The 17,487-nt window shown below is 42.8% G+C and overlaps 1 protein-coding gene across 1 annotated transcript; it reads right to left on the reverse strand.

Moving 5' to 3' along the window:
• Positions 1–15,842: 15,842 nt before the first annotated feature.
• LOC119290879 (17.4 kDa class I heat shock protein-like) lies at positions 15,843–16,808 on the reverse strand. The gene has a single exon (XM_037569548.1). The coding sequence runs from the start codon at positions 16,574–16,576 to the stop codon at positions 16,109–16,111; it is 468 nt and encodes a 155-aa protein (XP_037425445.1). The 5' UTR covers positions 16,577–16,808; the 3' UTR covers positions 15,843–16,108.
• Between the last annotated feature and the right edge of the window lie 679 nt (positions 16,809–17,487).

Below are 17,487 nucleotides of genomic sequence, written 5' to 3' on the forward strand. Positions count from 1 at the left end.
CGGACTGCGACCTCGCGCGACCCCCGACCTCCCGGAGCAAAACGGCGGCGCGCCCTCACGGCGCCGCTCCCCTGCGCATGCGCACAAGCCACAAAATCTCCAAGCGACGGCCTCGCGCGGCGCCAGATGCTCAGCCTCCGCCGTCGAATCCACAACCTCCTCGGCCTCGTCCTTCGAATCGAAATCAGCCAACGCCCAAAAGCGGCCTCCCACGGACGCCAGCGCCGCGCCTGCCCCCATGGCCGGCCCCGCCCTCGGCGGAGAGGCGCTAGCGCCACGCCGGACAACCTCCCAGCCCTCGCTGGCCGGAGCCGAAGGCGACCGGGGCAGGGAGCCCGGGCCGTCGCCAGGAGGAGAGCCTAACGGTCCGCTCATTCTCGCGTGGTGGCGGATCGACAAAACCTTCTGGTTGCATCATATACAACTCTTTTTCCAGAAATCCATTCAGGAATGCAGTTTTGACATCCATTTGCCAAATTTCATAATCATAAAATGCGGCAATTGCTAACATGATTCGGACAGACTTAAGCATCGCTACGGGTGAGAAGGTCTCATCGTAGTCAACCCCTTGAACTTGTCGAAAACCTTTTGCAACAAGTCGAGCTTTGTATATAGTAACACTACTATCAGTGTCCGTCTTCCTCTTGAAGATCCATTTATTCTCTACGGCTATCCGATCATCGGGCAAGTCCACCAAAGTCCACAATTTGTTCTCATACATGGATCCCATCTCAGATTTCATGGCCTCAAACCATTTCGCGGAATCTGGGCTCATCATCGCTTCCTCATAGTTTGTAGGTTTATCATGGTCTAGTAACATGACTTCCAGAATAGGATTACCATACCACTCTGGTGCGGACCGTACTCTGAAAGACCTACGAGGTTCTGTAGTAACTTGATTTGAAGTTTCATGATCATCATCATTAGCTTCCTCACTAATTGGTGTAGGCATCACTTGAACTGATTTTAGTGATGAACTATTTTCCAATTCGGGAGAAGGTACTATTACCTCATCAAGTTCTACTTTTCTCCCACTCACTTCTTTCGAGAGAAACTCCTTCTCTAGAAAGGATCCATTCTTAGCAACGAATATTTTGCCTTCGGATCTGTGATTAGAAGGTGTACCCAAAAGTCTCCTTTGGGTATCCTATGAGGATGCATTTCTCCGATTTGGGTTCGAGCTTATCAGGTTGAAACTTTTTCACATAAGCATCGCAACTCCAAACTTTAAGAAATGACAACTTAGGTTTATTGCTAAACCATAGTTCATACGGTGTTGTCTCAACGGATTTAGATGGTGCCCTATTTTAACGTGAATGCAGCTATCTCTAATGCATAACCCCAAAACGATATTGGTAAATCGGTAAGAGACATCATTGATCGCACCATATCCAATAAAGTGCAGTTATGACGTTCAGACACACTGTTACGATGTGGTGTTCCAGGTGGCATGAGTTTGTGGAACTATTCCACATTATTTGAACTGAAGGCCAAAATCGTAACTCAAATATTCATCTCTATGGTCAGATCGTAGAAATTTTATTTTCTTGGTACGATGATTTTCCACTTCACTCTGAAATTCTTTGAACCTTTCAACTGTTTCAGACTTATGTTTCATCAACTAGATATACTCATATCTGCTCAAATCATTTGTGAAGGTCAGAAAATAATGATATCCACCACGAGCCTTAATACTCACTGGTCTGCATACATCAGTATGTATTATGTCCAACAAGTTAGTAGCTCGTTCCATTGTTCCGGAGAACGGAGTTTTAGTCATCTTGCCCAAAAGGCGCGGTTCACACGCATCAAATGATTCGTAACCAAATGATTATGAAAATCCATCTTTATGGAGTTTCTTCATGCGCTTTACACCGATATAACCCAAATGGTAGTGCCACAAATAAGTTGCACTATCATTATTAACTTTGCATCTTTTGGCATCAATATTATGAATATGTGTATCACTATGATCGAGATCCAACAAACTTATTTTCATTGGGTGTATGACCATTGAATGTTTTATTCATGTAAGCAGAACAACAATTATTCTCTGACTTTAAATGAATAACCGTATTGCAATAAACATGATCAAATCATATTCATGTTCAACGCAAAAGCCAAATAACATTTATTTAGGTTTAACACTAATCCCGAAAGTATAGGGAGTGTGTGATGATGATCATATCAATCTTGGAACTACTTCCAACACTCATCGTTACTTCCCCTCAACTAGTCTCTGTTTATTCTGTAACTCCTGTTTCGAGTTACTAATCTTAGCAACCGAACAAGTATCAAATACTCCGGGGGGCTACTATAAACACTAGTAAGGCACACATCAATAACCTGTATATCAAATATACCCTTGTTCACTTTGCCATCCTTCTTATCCACCAAATATTCAGGGCATTTCCGCTTCCAGTGACCATTTCCTTTGCAGTGTAAGCACTCAGTTTCAGGCTTTGGTCCAGCTTTGGGATTCTTCGCAGGAGTGACAACTTGCTTGTCATTCTACTTGAAGTTCCCTTTCTTTCCCTTTGCCCATTTCTTGAAACTATTGGTCTTGTCAATCATCAACACTTGATGCTCTTTTATTGATTTCTACCTTCGTCGATTTCAACATCACGAAGAGCTCGGGAATCGTTTTCGTCATCCCTTGCATACTATAGTTCATCATGAAGTTCTATTAACTTGGTGATGGTGACTAGAGAACTCTGTTAATCACTATCTTATCTGGAAGATTAACTCCCACTTGATTCAAGCGATTGTAGTACCCAGACAATCTGAGCACATGCTCACTAGTTGAGCAATTCTCCTCCATCTTTTAGCTATAGAACTTGTTGGAGACTTCATATCTCTCAACTCAAGTATTTGCTTGAAATATTAACTTCAACTCCTGGAACATCTCATATGGTCCATGACGTTCAAAACATCTTTGAAGTCCCGATTCTAAGCCATTAAGCATGGTGCACTAAACTATCAAGTAGTCATCATATTGAGCTAGCCAAACGTTCAGAACGTCTACATCTGCTCCTGCAATAGGTGTGTCACCTAGCGGTGCATCAAGGACATAATTCTTCTGTGCAGCAATGAGGATAATCCTCAGATCACGGATCCAATCCGCATCATTGCTACTATCATCTTTCACTTAGTTTTCTCTAGGAACACATATAAAACATATGAAAGCAACAATGCGAGCTATTGATCTACAACATAATTTGCAAAATACTACCAGGACTAAGTTCATGATAAATTTAAGTTCAATTAATCATATTACTTAACAACTCCCACTTAGATAGACATCTCTCTAATCATCTAAGTGATCACGTGATCCAAATCAACTAAGCTATGTCCAATCATCACGTGAGATGGAGTAGTTTTCAATGGTGAACATCATTATGTTGATCATATCTACTATATGATTCACGCTCGACCTTTCGGTCTCAGTGTTCCGAGGCCATATCTGTATATGCTAGGCTCGTCAAGTTTAACCTGAGTATTCCGCGTGTGCAACTGTTTTGCACCCATTGTATTTGAACGTAGAGCCTATCACACCCGATCATCACGTGGTGTCTCAGCACGAAGAACTTTCGCAACGGTGCATACTCAGGGAGAACACTTATACCTTGAAATTTAGTGAGAGATCATCTTATAATGCTACCGTCAACCAAAGGAAAATAAGATGCATAAAGGATAAACATCACATGCAATCAATATAAGTGATATAATATGGCCATCATCATCTTGTGCTTGTGATCACCTTGTCCGAAGCACCATCATGATCACCATCATCACCGGCGCGACACCTTGATCTCCATCGTAGCATCGTTGTCGTTTCGCCACCTATTGCTTCTACCACTATCGCTGCCGCTTAGTGATAAAGTAAAGCAATTATAGGGCGATTGCATTGCATACAATAAAGCGACAACCATATTGAAAGGATCGAGAAGAGGTGTCTAGAGGGGGGTGATTAGACACTAAGTACCAAAAGTTGCAGTTTTTAACTTCTTTAAGTTGGAGTGGAGTTTAGGCACAAGTTTAACACTCACTATACATATCAAGCAAGCATGCAAAGAGTATATGAGCGGCGGAAAGTAAAGCATGCAACTTGCAAGAATTTAAAGGGAAGGGTTTGGAGAATTCAAACGCAATTGAAGACACAGATGTTTTTGTCATGGTTCCGATAGGTGGTGCTATCGTACATCCACGTTGATGGAGACTTCAACCCATGAAGGGTTACGATTGCGCGAGTCCATGGAGGGCTCCACCCACGAAGGGTCCATGAAGAAGCAACCTTGTCTATCCCATCATGGCCGTCGCCCACAAAGGACTTGCCTCAATAGCGATAGATCTTCACGAAGTAGGCGATCTCCTTGCCCTTACAAACTCCTTGGTTCAACTCCACAATCTTGTAGGAGGCTCCCAAGTGACACCTAGCCAATCTAGGAGACACCACTCTCCAAGAAGTAACAAATGGTGTATTGATGATGAACTCCTTGATCTTGTGCTTCAAATGATAGTCTCCCCAACACTCAACTCTCTCTCACGGGATTTGGATTTGGTGGAAAGAAGATTTGAGTGGAAAGCAACTTGGGGAAGGCTAGAGATCAAGATTCATATGGTAGGAATGGAATATCTTGGCCTCAACACATGAGTAGGTGGTTCTCTCTTAGAAAATGCATGCTGGAAGTGTAGGTTCGTTCTGATGGCTCTCTCCACGAATGAAGAGGAGGTGGAGGGGTATATATAGCCTCCACACAAAATCTAGCCGTTACACACAACTTGCCAAACTCGGTGGGACTGAATTGAAAAACTCGGTCGGACCGATTCAGCAAATCTAGTGACCGTTAGGATTTTCGGTGGGACCGACATGCAACTCAGTAGGACCGATATGGTTAGGGTTAGGGCTTAACGTAATCTCGGTAAGACCGATTACACAAACTCGGTGGGACCGATTTTGGTAATAAGATAACCAGAGAGTTGGTCAGGCAAACTCGGTTTGACCGATTACACAAGCTCGGTAGGACCGATTTTGGTAATAAGTTAACCAGAGAGTTTGCATTGTAATCTTGGTAGTACTGATTGCTCAAACTCGGTGAGAACGATTTTGGTAATGGACATACAAAAAGAGATTACAATCCCATCTCGGTGAGACCGAGATCCCTATCGGTGAGACCAATTTGCCTAGGGTTTGTGGCAGTGGCTATGACATCTGAACTCGGTGGCGCCGGATCGAAAGAATCCGTAGGGCCGAGTTAGACTTTTGGTTTAGGACATATGTGGATGTGAGAAAGTAGTTGAGGGCTTTGGAGCATATCACTAAGCACTTTGAGCAAGCAAGCCATTAAGCAACACCTCATCCCCTCTTGATAGTATTGGCTTTTCCTATAGACTCAATGTGATCTTGGATCACTAAAATAGAAAATGTAGAGTCTTGATCTTGGAGCTTGAGCCAATCCTTTGTCCTTAGCATCTTGAAGGGGTTCCACATCCTTTAGTCCATGCCACTCCATTGTTGAACTTGTCTGAAACATACTAGGTAAAAGTGTTAGTCCAACAAGAGATATGTTGACATTAATTACCAAACCCACCCAGGGAGCACTTGTGCTTTCAATCTCCCCCTTTTTGGTAAGTGATGATAACATACATCAAAGCCTTAGATAAAGATATAAAGTATAATAAGTAAAGCTTTGGAAAGATATGTAACATGCATAGGCTCCCCCTACATGTATGCAATCATGTGAATATGGAATATAGAAGCATGTGAATGCATAAACATGACAGAGTAAGCAATGTGTTACATGTATCTTGGCTATATGCATCAGAGCAAATGATGTGAGTATGAGAAATGTACCTTCATGCTCATGAGTCCTTCTTGCAAACAGTATGTACATCAGTAAGAATTCCTCATACGCATGATTGTGATGCATATACTTACCTTGTGGTTTTGAGTTGGCTTGGATGGAATGAACCTGTGAAAATAAGGTTAGATAACACAGGTACACCTACTGGCCAGAGCAAACAAAAGAAACCACAAGAGTACCAAGACTGGGATGACATGTTGAGAGTGAGTACTAAGTACCACATTGAATATAGACATGTCCCCAAAGGTAAAGATGTGCAATGAATTTAAAGAATTTCTTTCCCTTAGATGTCTTGCTCCCCCTGAATCTAGAATGGGATACTGGGAGAAGATAGGGAACAGAAAATCAGAGCAAAATGCAAAATCAGAGCTCAAAGAAACAAATGAACAGAGCTAATGCAAATAAGCACATATGAACATGTCTTTCCCCTCAAGAAGACATGTGGCATCTCTCCTCTTGAACACCAAGCATCTGGGATCCTTGAAGATTACTCTCTTCTTGAGTATTCTCTCCCCCTGGAGATATCTCTCCCCCTGTTGAAGTGATAAGCTTTGATGTGATCTCTCTTTGATGTGATCTCTCTCTCCCCCTTTGACATCAATTTACAAGAAGGGCCTTCTGGAATTTGTCGTGAATGGATTTGGTCCTTGAGTCACAGCACAAAGCACTAAGGAAAGTGTGATGCTTGTAGAGGACAAGATTCATTGAGTGGAGCTGGATCAAAAGTAAAGCAGGAATAAATGGCAAAATGTTTTTCCTGTTGTGAAATCGGTGGCACCGAGTTGGATGCTTCAGTTGCACCAAATGATTTCGGTTAGACCGAAAACAAGAAAATAGTGTGACCGAGTTCATCACAGAGAAAACACTTGTCACCTCAGCTCACTAGACAGGTAAGATCTCACAAGGATTTGCAAGCAATTAACTGAAAGATTTGCAATGAATTGGATGCAGGGAATGCAGAACAAATAGAAAAGGAAAGAAATCTAGATGAAGTTTTTTTTGAAAGGGGAAACAAATATGCATGAGACAAATGCAAGAGCACAGAAAAAGAACACACGAGAACTTCATCTAGAAATGGTCGGTGACAAGGTCACCTATGTTAGAGTATATTGACTTAGGAGTCAAGTGAGATCACTTGATCATAGGTCATACTCATCGTTTAAGCTCAAAATGGGGTTACCATTTTTTTGTTTAAGCATCTTGATGTATTCACATCTTGTCGAGTTGCTTTGACTCATGACTTGGAGTAAAGCTTCTCTAAGATGGAATAACATACCTTGGGTGGTGGTGTTGATCATGATCATGTAGTTGAACCTATGTGGGTTGCTCAAGGTTGACGTAGCTCATCAAGAGTTGGGAGCACCACTTGGAATTTGAGTTCATCTACCTACATGGGTTAGTTTTTGCAAGGAAGAGCACTTATGTATCCAAAATGACAATCATGAAGATCAACATAGAATTTGTCAAATGATATGTTTGAATGGTTCCGTGCTTCCTTGTCTTCAACCACCATTGTGTAAAGACTTGGTGATGTAGAGATTGCTCAAGATGTGAGTGAGTTGCAATCTCATAGAATTAGATTCATCCAAGTACCTACAAGGGTTAGATAACGTGCAAGATGCAAATATATCCAAGACATAAGATTTTCATCATAAGAGAAATATCACGGATTAGTCATAAGCTAATGTCTTGCATGCATCCGATGGAGTTCCTACTCCAAGTTTGAAGCATCAATGATGTTAAATTCACCTCTTAACCTGCAAAACACTTTCTCATCAAGTGGTTTAGTGAATATCCGCTAATTTCTTTTCGGTGCGAACATGCTTAAGATTAATGTCACCCTTAGCAACATGATCTCGAATGAAATGATGACGAACTTCAATATGCTTAGTTCGAGGGTGTTGCACGGGATTATGAGCAATCTTGATAGCACTTTCATTATCACAAAGTAATGGAACATGTTTCACATATATCCCATAATCTTTAAGCGTTTGGGTCATCCAAATTAATTGAGCACAACATGAACCAACGACAATGTATTCCGCTTCGGTGATGGATAAGGATACAGAGTTTTGTTTCTTGGAAGACCAAGACACAAGAGATATACCAAGAAATTGACAAGTACCCGAAGTGGACTTTCTATCAACCTTGTCACCGGCATAGTCCGAGTCGGAGTAGTCAACAAGATCGAAAGAGGCCCTCTTAGGATACCAAATGCCAAAATTTGGTGTATGGATTAAGTATCTCACTATCCTTTTCACGTCCTTAAGATGACATTCTTTAGGAGAAGCTTGATATCATGCACACATGCACACACTTAGCATGATATCGGGACGTGAAGCACATAGATATAACAATGAACCAATCATAGAGCGATAAACCTTTTGATCAACTGGTTCACCATCTTTGGTCAAATCAAGATGTCCACTAGTAGACATGGGTGTAGTCATACCTTTGCATTCTTGCATATTGAACTTCTTGAATAAGTCCTTGGTGTACTTCGTTTGAGAGACAAAGGTACCTTCCTTAGTTTGCTTGATTTGCAAACCAAGAAAGAATTTGAGTTCACTCATCATAGACATCTCAAACTTCTCCGACATTAGCTTCCCAAACTTTTCACTAAAATGAGGGTTAGTAGAACCAAATATAATATCATCAACATAGATTTGGCATACAAATAGTTCTCCATTGACCCTCTTAGTAAAAAGAGTAGAATCTATGTTTCCAATTTCAAAGCCTTTTTCAATAAGGAACTTGGTCAAGCATTTATACCATGCTCTAGGAGCTTGTTTAAGACCATAAAGAGCTTTGTGAAGTTTGTAAACATGATCAGGTTTCTTAGGATTAACAAAGCCGGGAGGTTGTTTAACATAAACTTCCTCCTCTATTTCACCATTTAGAAAAGCACTTTTAATGTCCATTTGGTACAAGGTGATATCATGGTGATTAGCATAGGCAAGTAAGATGCGAATGGACTCAAGTCTAGTAACGGGAGCATAAGTCTCACCATAGTCCATACCTTCGACTTGTGTGTAGCCTTGGGCGACGAGACGTGCTTTGTTGCGAACTACTTGTCCATCTTCATCTTGCTTGTTGCAAAACACCCATTTGGTACCGATGATGTTGTGGTTGTTGTCGAGCTTCTCAACCAATGTGCAAACTTGATTTCTCTCAAAGTTGTGTAGCTCTTCATGCATGGCATTTATCCACTCCGGATCTTCCAATGCCTCTTCAACATTCATAGGTTCAATGCTAGAGATGAATGAATAGTGTTCACAAAAGTTAGCTAAACGAGTTTTAGAGCGAGTGATTCTCCCGTTTTGGATATCATTGTATATTTGCTCAACGGGGTGGTCTTTAGCAATTCTTGCTCGAACTCATGAATGCTTTTGCTTGGGTCTTGGTTGAACATCTTCTTCATCTTGTTCTTATTCTTGGCCTTCTTCATTGTTGACATTGTCGTTCTCTTGTCGTGGTGGAGAAGGAGGTTGTTGACGTTCATCTTGATGCACTTCCTCGTTTTCTTCATCTTGGTGTGTCCCACTTGTGGATGCTTCCATATCAACTCTTGGTTCACCTTGTCGTGGGGTAGAAGCTTCCACTTGGACGGACGAGGTACTCTCCTTCACCTCCGTTGGACGAATCTTGCCAATAGAAAAGTCTTGGATTGCTTCCGAGGGATCTTTGTCTCCTACATCAATTGGCAATTGCTCTACTTGCGAGCCGTTAGATTCATCAAACTTCACATCTACCGTTTCTTCAACCTTTCGGGTGAAATTGTAGTAGACACGGTATGTGTGAGAGTTTGAGCCATAACCAAGTAGGAAACCTTCATGAGACTTAGGAGCAAATTTAGAACGACGATGCTTATCAAGAATGTAGCACTTTGAGCCGAATACTCGAAAGTATCCAACTTGGGGTTTGTTACCGGTGAGGAGCTCGTATGCCGTCTTGCCGAGTAGCTTGTGAAGATACAAGCGATTTGTTGCATCACAAGCTGTCTCAACCGCTTCTGCCCAAAAGTGCTTCGGTATCTTGTACTCATCAAGCATCGTTCTTGCCATTTCGATGAGCGTCCGGTTCTTCCTCTCAACAACTCCATTTTGTTGAGGTGTGTACGTAGCCAAGAACTCGTGTGAAATCCCTTCTTCATCAAGAAAGGTGTCCACATTTGTGTTCTTGAACTCCGTTCCATTGTCGCTCCGAACCTTCTTGATCTTCACTTCAAATTGATTTTGGGCCTTCCTAGCGAAGTTTTTTAAGATCTTTTGAACCTGTGATTTATCATCGAGAAAGAACACCCACGTAAATCTTGAAAAATCATCAACTATAACTAGACCAAAAGAATTTCCACCGAGACTTTTGTAGGCGTTGGGACCAAAAAGATCCATGTGAAGTAGCTCGAGTGGCCTCCTTGTGGTCATGATGTTCTTCACGGGATGCCTTCCTCCAACCTGTTTACCTGCTTGACAAGCGCTGCAAAGTCTATCCTTATCAAATATGACATCGTTAACTCCAAGGATATGATTTCCTTTAATAAGCTTGTCAAGGTTTCGCATACCAACATGACCTAATCGTCTATGCCATAACCAACCTTTAGAGGATTTAGCAATAAAGCAATTTCTAGGTTGAGCCTTTTTACTGAAATCAACAATGTACAGATCACCTCTATGTACACTGGTAAAGACCATTTTATGATTATCTCTACGAAACACTTGGCAATCTACTTCAGTAAATAGGACATTGAATCCTAAATCAGCAAGTCTAGATACTGAAAGTAAGTTGTTGCAAGAGATTCAATGAGCATGACATTTTGTATGGAGCTATCATGTGATATGGCCACCTTACCGAGGCCAACCACCTTACCCTTTGAGTTGTCACCGAAAGTGACATACTTTCGAGGACCATCGTTTTCAGCAAGCTCACGAAACATGTCTTTATCTCCGGTCATGTGATCGGTACATCCACTATCAAGAACCCATTCCTTTCCTCCTGCCATATATCCCCGAAGATTTGCCATAAGACCAAAGTGTCTCATTGCATCATCAAGATCAAAGTCACTATCACCATCCTCATCATAGTATCCATGTTCAACATCGCCATGTGGTGGATCAAATCCTAGAGAGGGTGATTCGTTAGAGTGAGTTTGACAATGATCTTGTTTATGAATTTTAATAGCTTCGGAAATAATATCACTAATAATTCCAACATCTCCTTTGGCACGCATAAGGTTTGTAAGCTCAAATAGACAATCACCAAACATATGATCACTAGAATTCAATTTACTCAAGGCAATAGACTTATGGAGAATTTCATCTAGATTTTTCAAGGAATAATTTGGAAAGCGTTCCTCAAGAAATTTCCATATGGTGTAGGCACACTTAAGAGTAGGCAAACATCCAATCAAGTTTTTAGGCAAGCCTCTAGTGATAAGTTCAACAGTTCTAAGATTGTGAATCATGTCAATTGAATCATCAAGGGTAGGATGCATAGGATCAACATGAGGTGCACAAGGGCTAGCAATGTACTTGTTCAAATGATATTGCCTGAAAATCACAAGCATCTCATTTTTCCACTCATGAAAGTACTCTCCATCAAGTATAGGCACTCTACGTCTAAGACTCCCAATAGTAGACTCATCCATCTTCCTCCAATGGTGTTTAAACCAAGGCAATGGAGACCAAAGCTCTGATACCAATTGAAAAGATCGAGAAGAGGTGTCTAGAGGGGGGGGTGATTAGACACTAAGTACCAAAAGTTGCAGTTTTTAACTTCTTTAAGTTGGAGTGGAGTTTAGGCACAAGTTTAACACTTCCCTTTACATTCTTGCAAGTTGCATGCTTTACTTTCCGCTGCTCATATACTCTTTGCATGCTTGCTTGATATGTATAGTGAGTGTTAAACTTGTGCCTAAACTCCTGCCAGTTGCCGATAACTCGATTATAAAACATGATCATCTCATACAATAAAATATAGTATCACGTCTTGACCATATCACATCACAACATGCCCTGCAAAAACAAGTTAGACGTCCTCTACTTTGTTGTTGCAAGTTTTACGTGGCTGCTACGGGCTGAGCAAGAACCGTTCTTACCTACGCACCAAAACCACAACGATAGTTCGTCAAGTTAGTGTTGTTTTAAACTTCTCAAGGACCGGGCGTAGCCACACTCGGTTCAACTAAAGTTGGAGAAACTGACACCCGCCAGCCACCTATGTGCAAAGCACGTCGGTAGAACCAGTCTTGCGTAAGCGTACACGTAATGTCAGTCCGGGCCGCTTCATCCAACAATACCGCCGAACCAAAGTGTGACATGCTGGTAAGCAGTATGACTTATATCGCCCACAACTCACTTGTGTTCTACTCGTGCATATAACATCTACGCATAAAACCAGGCTCGGAAGCCAATGTTGGCGAACGTAGTAATTTCAAAAATATTCCTACGTACACGCAAGATCATGGTGATGCATAGCAACAAGAGGGGAGAGTGTTGTCCACGTACCCTCGTAGACCGACAGCGGAAGCGTTAGCACAACGTGGTTGATGTAGTCGTACGTCTTCACGATCCGACCAATCCAAGTACCGAACGTACGACACCTCCGAGTTCAGCACACATTTAGCTCGATGACGTCCCACAAACTCCGATCTAGCAGAGCTTTGCGGGAGAGTTCCGTTAGCACGATGGCGTGATGACGGTGTTGATGATGCTACTGACGCAGGGCTTCGCCTAAGCACCGCTACGATATTACCGAGGTGGAATATGGTGGAGGGGGGCACCGCACACAACTAAGAGATCAATGATCAATTGTTGTGTCTAGAGGTGCCCCCCTGCCCCCGTATATAAAGGAGCAAGGGGGAGGCCGGCCAGCCTTGGGGCGCACCAAGGAGGGGAGGATTCCTCCTCCTAGTAGGAGTAGGACTCCCCTCTTTCCTAGTCCAATTAGGAAAAGGAAGGGGGAAGGAAGGAGAGGGAAAGGAGAAGGAAAGGGGGGGGCGCCCCCCTCCCTAGTCTAATTCGGACCCCCTATAGGGAGGGGGCGCAACTGCCCCTTGTGGGCTGCCTTCCCTCTTCCCTATGGCCCATGTAGGCCCAATAGTCCCCCCGGGGTTTCCGATAACCCCCCGGCACTCCGATAAATATCTGAATCACTCGGAACCTTTCCGATGTCCGAATATAGTCGTCCAATATATCGATCTTTACGTCTCGACCATTTCGAGACTCCTCGTCATGTCCCCAATCTCATCCGGGACACCAAACTACCTTTGCTACATCAAAACACATAAACTCATAATATAACCATCATCGAACTTTAAGCGTGCGGACCCTACGGGTTCGAGAACTATGTAGACATGACGGAGACACGTTTCCGGTCAATAACCACTAGCGGAACCTGGATGCTCATATTGGCTCCCACGTATTCTATGAAGATCTCTATCGGTCAAACCGCATAACAACATACGTTGTTCCCTTTGTCATCGGTATGTTACTTGCCCGAGATTCGATCGTCGGTATCTCAATACCTAGTTCAATCTCGTTACCGGCAAGTCTCTTTACTCGTTATGTAATGCATCATCCCGCAACTAACTCATTAGTCACATTGCTTGCAAGGCTTATAGTGATGTGCATTACCGAGAGGGCCCAGAGATACCTCTCCGATAATCGGAGTGACAAATCCTAATCTCGAAATACGCCAACTCAACATGTACCTTAGGAGACACCTGGAGCTCCTTTATAATCACCCAGTTACGGTGTGACGTTTGGTAGCACACAAAGTGTTCCTCCGGTAAACGGGAGTTGCATAACCTCATAGTCATAGGAACATGTATAAGTCATGAAGAAAGCAATAGCAACATACTAAACTATGAAGTGCTAAGCTAATGGAATGGGTCAAGTCAATCACATCATTCTCTATTGATGTGATCCCGTTAATCAAATGACAACTCATGTCTATGGTTAGGAAACTTAACCATCTTTGATTAATGATTTAGTCAAGTAGAGGCATACTAGTGACACTATGTTTGTCTATGTATTCACACATGTACTAAGTTTCCGGTTAGTACAATTCTAGCATGAATAATAAATATTTATTATGAAATAAGGAAATAAATAATAACTTTATTATTGTCTCTAGGGCATATTTCCTTCAATACAAGTTTGCCGTCGAATTGCATACCCCTTTACAACTTTCATCTGCATGATTCAGAATATATGTTTCTCTAAAATTTGTACTTTTTTTATGGTAGAGTCTCCAACAATGCATCTTCTTTTGACGTTACATTGGTGCGGCACCTAATTATAGATTATTTGCAGCTAATACTTGTTCTCGCCTTCTGATTATTTATTCACACCATGTTTTAAGAGACATTATGCAACTCCATAGATGACAATAAGCTTGTCATGAATGGAAGTGGAGCTAAAGATGTATCGCAGCAGGTTGTCACTGCCCTTGAATGCTGGAAGGTTAGTGTTGTATGAGAAGGAGAACTAATTAGAGAAGAAGTATATTTTTCAAGGAATTTGTTTTTTTAATCTTGTTTCTCCATTGATTCCGAGTTTTGAACTTCGTAGCTTGGTCTGGGTTATGGTGTTCAGCTTTTCGGTGGGTTTTGTCGATCAACTTAAATTCTGTGCTTGTTGGCCCGTCCTTTTGGCATCACCTCTTGGTCATTTGGTGAATCTATATATATGTTTGTAGGAGAGCAAGTGTCTGTGACGAATACGGGTAGTTGAATAAGGCGTTCAGCAGGCTGGAGGGTTCTTATTTTTTTATAGAGATCAAGAATATTGTTCATGTTAAATTTCAGAGGTGCTGCTACAAGTACACTAATAAATGTATATTGTTCAAGTTACATGCAAAATATAGTAGTATGCCTCCATTCCAAATTATAAGATGTTTTGGCAGGCTAAAATTTGGATCACAGGAAGTATTAGTGTAATAATTGAGGTTGATGCTAGGTCCAAGCCATCTTCCGATATGCGGGGGAGAGACTAGAGGAGTGGAGGTAGTAAGATTAGAGACGTAGGTTGCAGATGGGTTGCTCAATGTAGACCTATGTTGCAGTAGAAATGTGATAAAATTTCGTATGATCGATTTTTGGTCGCATGTTGTCGCATGTTCGGTTTTGAGTAGGTTCTCTCTCTTACGACCACAAACCAATTATAAGAGTAAATGTGGGCCAATGAATGAATGGGAGACAAAGCCACGCCCAACTTGCTTGTGTCGTCTGATGTAGATATTACATGTAAGTGTCGCAGTTGTCTGATGTAGATATTGCATGTGAGTGTCGCAGTTGAACGTGTTCGGTTGTGCGAATGAAGAGATGCTAACTATCAAGAATAAATTAAGCTAGAGGGATAATATATATTTAGTTATATAGACGAAAAAAATCACACCACAAAGATACTTAAATTATAATAGAAAATTTATTGGTATGCGTGTATATATATTTTCAACATTCCGCGGCATAAAAAAAGCTAGGAAGGGAAGGCATCATAACGGATTCATTGGACATCGCCCATTATAGCATAGGTACTTGAGAGGCATTTGCTGCCTTCTGCCCGTAGGAAGGCACGGACAGTGTCCTAGTAAAAGTAAAACTCGGGCGCGCGGCTTGAGCTCCTCGGTCTCCTCTGCCCGTAGGAAGGCACGGACAGTGTCCTAGTAAAAGTAAAACTCGGGCGCGCGGCTTGAGCTGCGCGGCTTGAGCTCCTCGGTCTCCTCTGCCCGTAGGAAGGCACGGACAGTGTCCTAGTAAAAGTAAAACTCGGGCGCGCGGCTTGAGCTCCTCGGTCTCCTCCACGAATTCGTCACACCTGACGAGCGACCGGCAAGACAAATGGGAAGAGACCAGCTTCTATTCCGACCACAAACAGCATTTATTCCCACTAAAATCAGCGCGATTGTAACGTTTAGCGCTTAAATCGACTTGAAATTGTTTCAAGTGTATGGTCTATGATTCGCACGGCCATTCAAAAATTAGCAGAGAATGTAGTACTACTAATGGATTTACTCAGTTGCTGATGGAATACAGACTGATGAGCAAACTGGGCTCAAAACACAGACGCGAGAGACTCAAAACACTGGCTGCAACATCGGACCATCCGCACACAACACTAGAGCACAAGACACACCGCGCACGCGCAGACGGCCGGACTCTGGTTTTATTTCATCACGACGACCGGGGCGAAACTCCACACCTCTGCTCTGCAGTCCACCTCACCGCGCAGCGAGCACGCAGACGCCTAGCTGGAGATCTGGATGGACTTGACCTCGGGCTTCTTGGCCTCCTCCTTGGGCACGGTGACGGTGAGCACGCCGTTCTCCATGGACGCCTTCACCTGCTCCGCCTTGGCGTTCTCCGGGAGCCTGAACCTGCGCAGGAACTTGCCGCTGCTGCGCTCCACGCGGTGCCACGTGTCGGTCTTCTCCTCCTGCTCCTTGTTCCGCTCGCCGCTGATCTGGAGGATGTTGCCGTCCTCCACCTCCACCTTCACCTCCTCCTTCTTCAGCCCTGGCACGTCCGCCTTGAACACGTGCGCCACGGGCGTCTCCTTCCAGTCGATCCGCGCGCCGGCGAAGGCCACCGTGTCAGAGGAGGTGCGCGGGACGAGGCTGCCGCTGCCGTCGGAGCCGAAGGTGAAGCCGTCGAAGGGGTCCCAGAGGTCGAGGGAGAAGGGGTCGAACACGTTGCTGCGACGGATCAGCGACATTGTCGGTGGGGATTCGAGCTGCTGGTCGAAGGAATGGACTATTTAGCTGGTGTTAGGAAGCGGAAGGGTGAGCGATTGATTTGGGAGGGATCGTTCTTTGATCGGTGCTTTGTTCAGACTTTCTTGGGTTTCTGTCGATCGGGACGGGGAAGAATTTATAGAGGGCTGGGGATGATACGGTGGGGAAGGAGAAAGCACTTCTGGAGAATTCTATTGTCTTCCCGTGAAGACTCGAGGTCACTGGATTGGGTTCGTTGGTTGGCCCGGGATTGGTTTGGTCCGCTGTCGTGGAGAAGACACCAGCAGCTTCTGGACTCTGCAGTAGATTTGCGCTGCTCCTTTTTCTTTTCTTTTTTTGAAAAACGCATTGATACCTAGAGTCTAATTGGTTTCGTGCCAATAATTGGCATGCCAATTGTTGGCAAGTCTAAAAGTTTGGCGCTCGGTTGGCTACCAATTGATTTTTGCGCACCTCTTAAAATGTTATCAATTTCTGCAACTTTTGGTTTTGCCAAATGTTGGCTTGCCAAATATTGGCAATGCCAAACTTTGGCAGCGAACCAATTAGCATCTTAGTATCAAAAAGGTCCGTGGGTTGCAAAGGAAAAAAAATCATAAGCTCCAATGTTCGTGACTACATTTTGCTGCATCACCGAAATACACTACCACTCTCAATTTCGTGAAATCATTAATAATTTTTTAAATCATGAAGATTTTTTTAAACTCCTGAACTTTTTTAAAATTCGTGAACACTTTTACAAATTTTCAAACATTTTCTAAAATCAAGAAGATTTTTTGAATTAATGAACATTTATACTATTTGCAATTTCTTTAAAAATTTGTGAACATTTATTTAAACATTTTTTTGAATCATCACACATTTCTAGAATCAATGAACATCTTTTTATAAT

The sequence above is a fragment of the Triticum dicoccoides genome, chromosome 4B (genome assembly GCF_002162155.2).
Source record: "Triticum dicoccoides isolate Atlit2015 ecotype Zavitan chromosome 4B, WEW_v2.0, whole genome shotgun sequence".
NCBI classification, from domain to species: domain Eukaryota; kingdom Viridiplantae; phylum Streptophyta; class Magnoliopsida; order Poales; family Poaceae; genus Triticum; species Triticum dicoccoides.

Excerpts from the sequence above, each read along its gene's own strand:
- LOC119290879 (XM_037569548.1), bottom strand. The coding sequence starts at position 16,576 with ATGTCGCTGATCCGTCGCAGCAACGTGTTCGACCCCTTCTCCCTCGAC.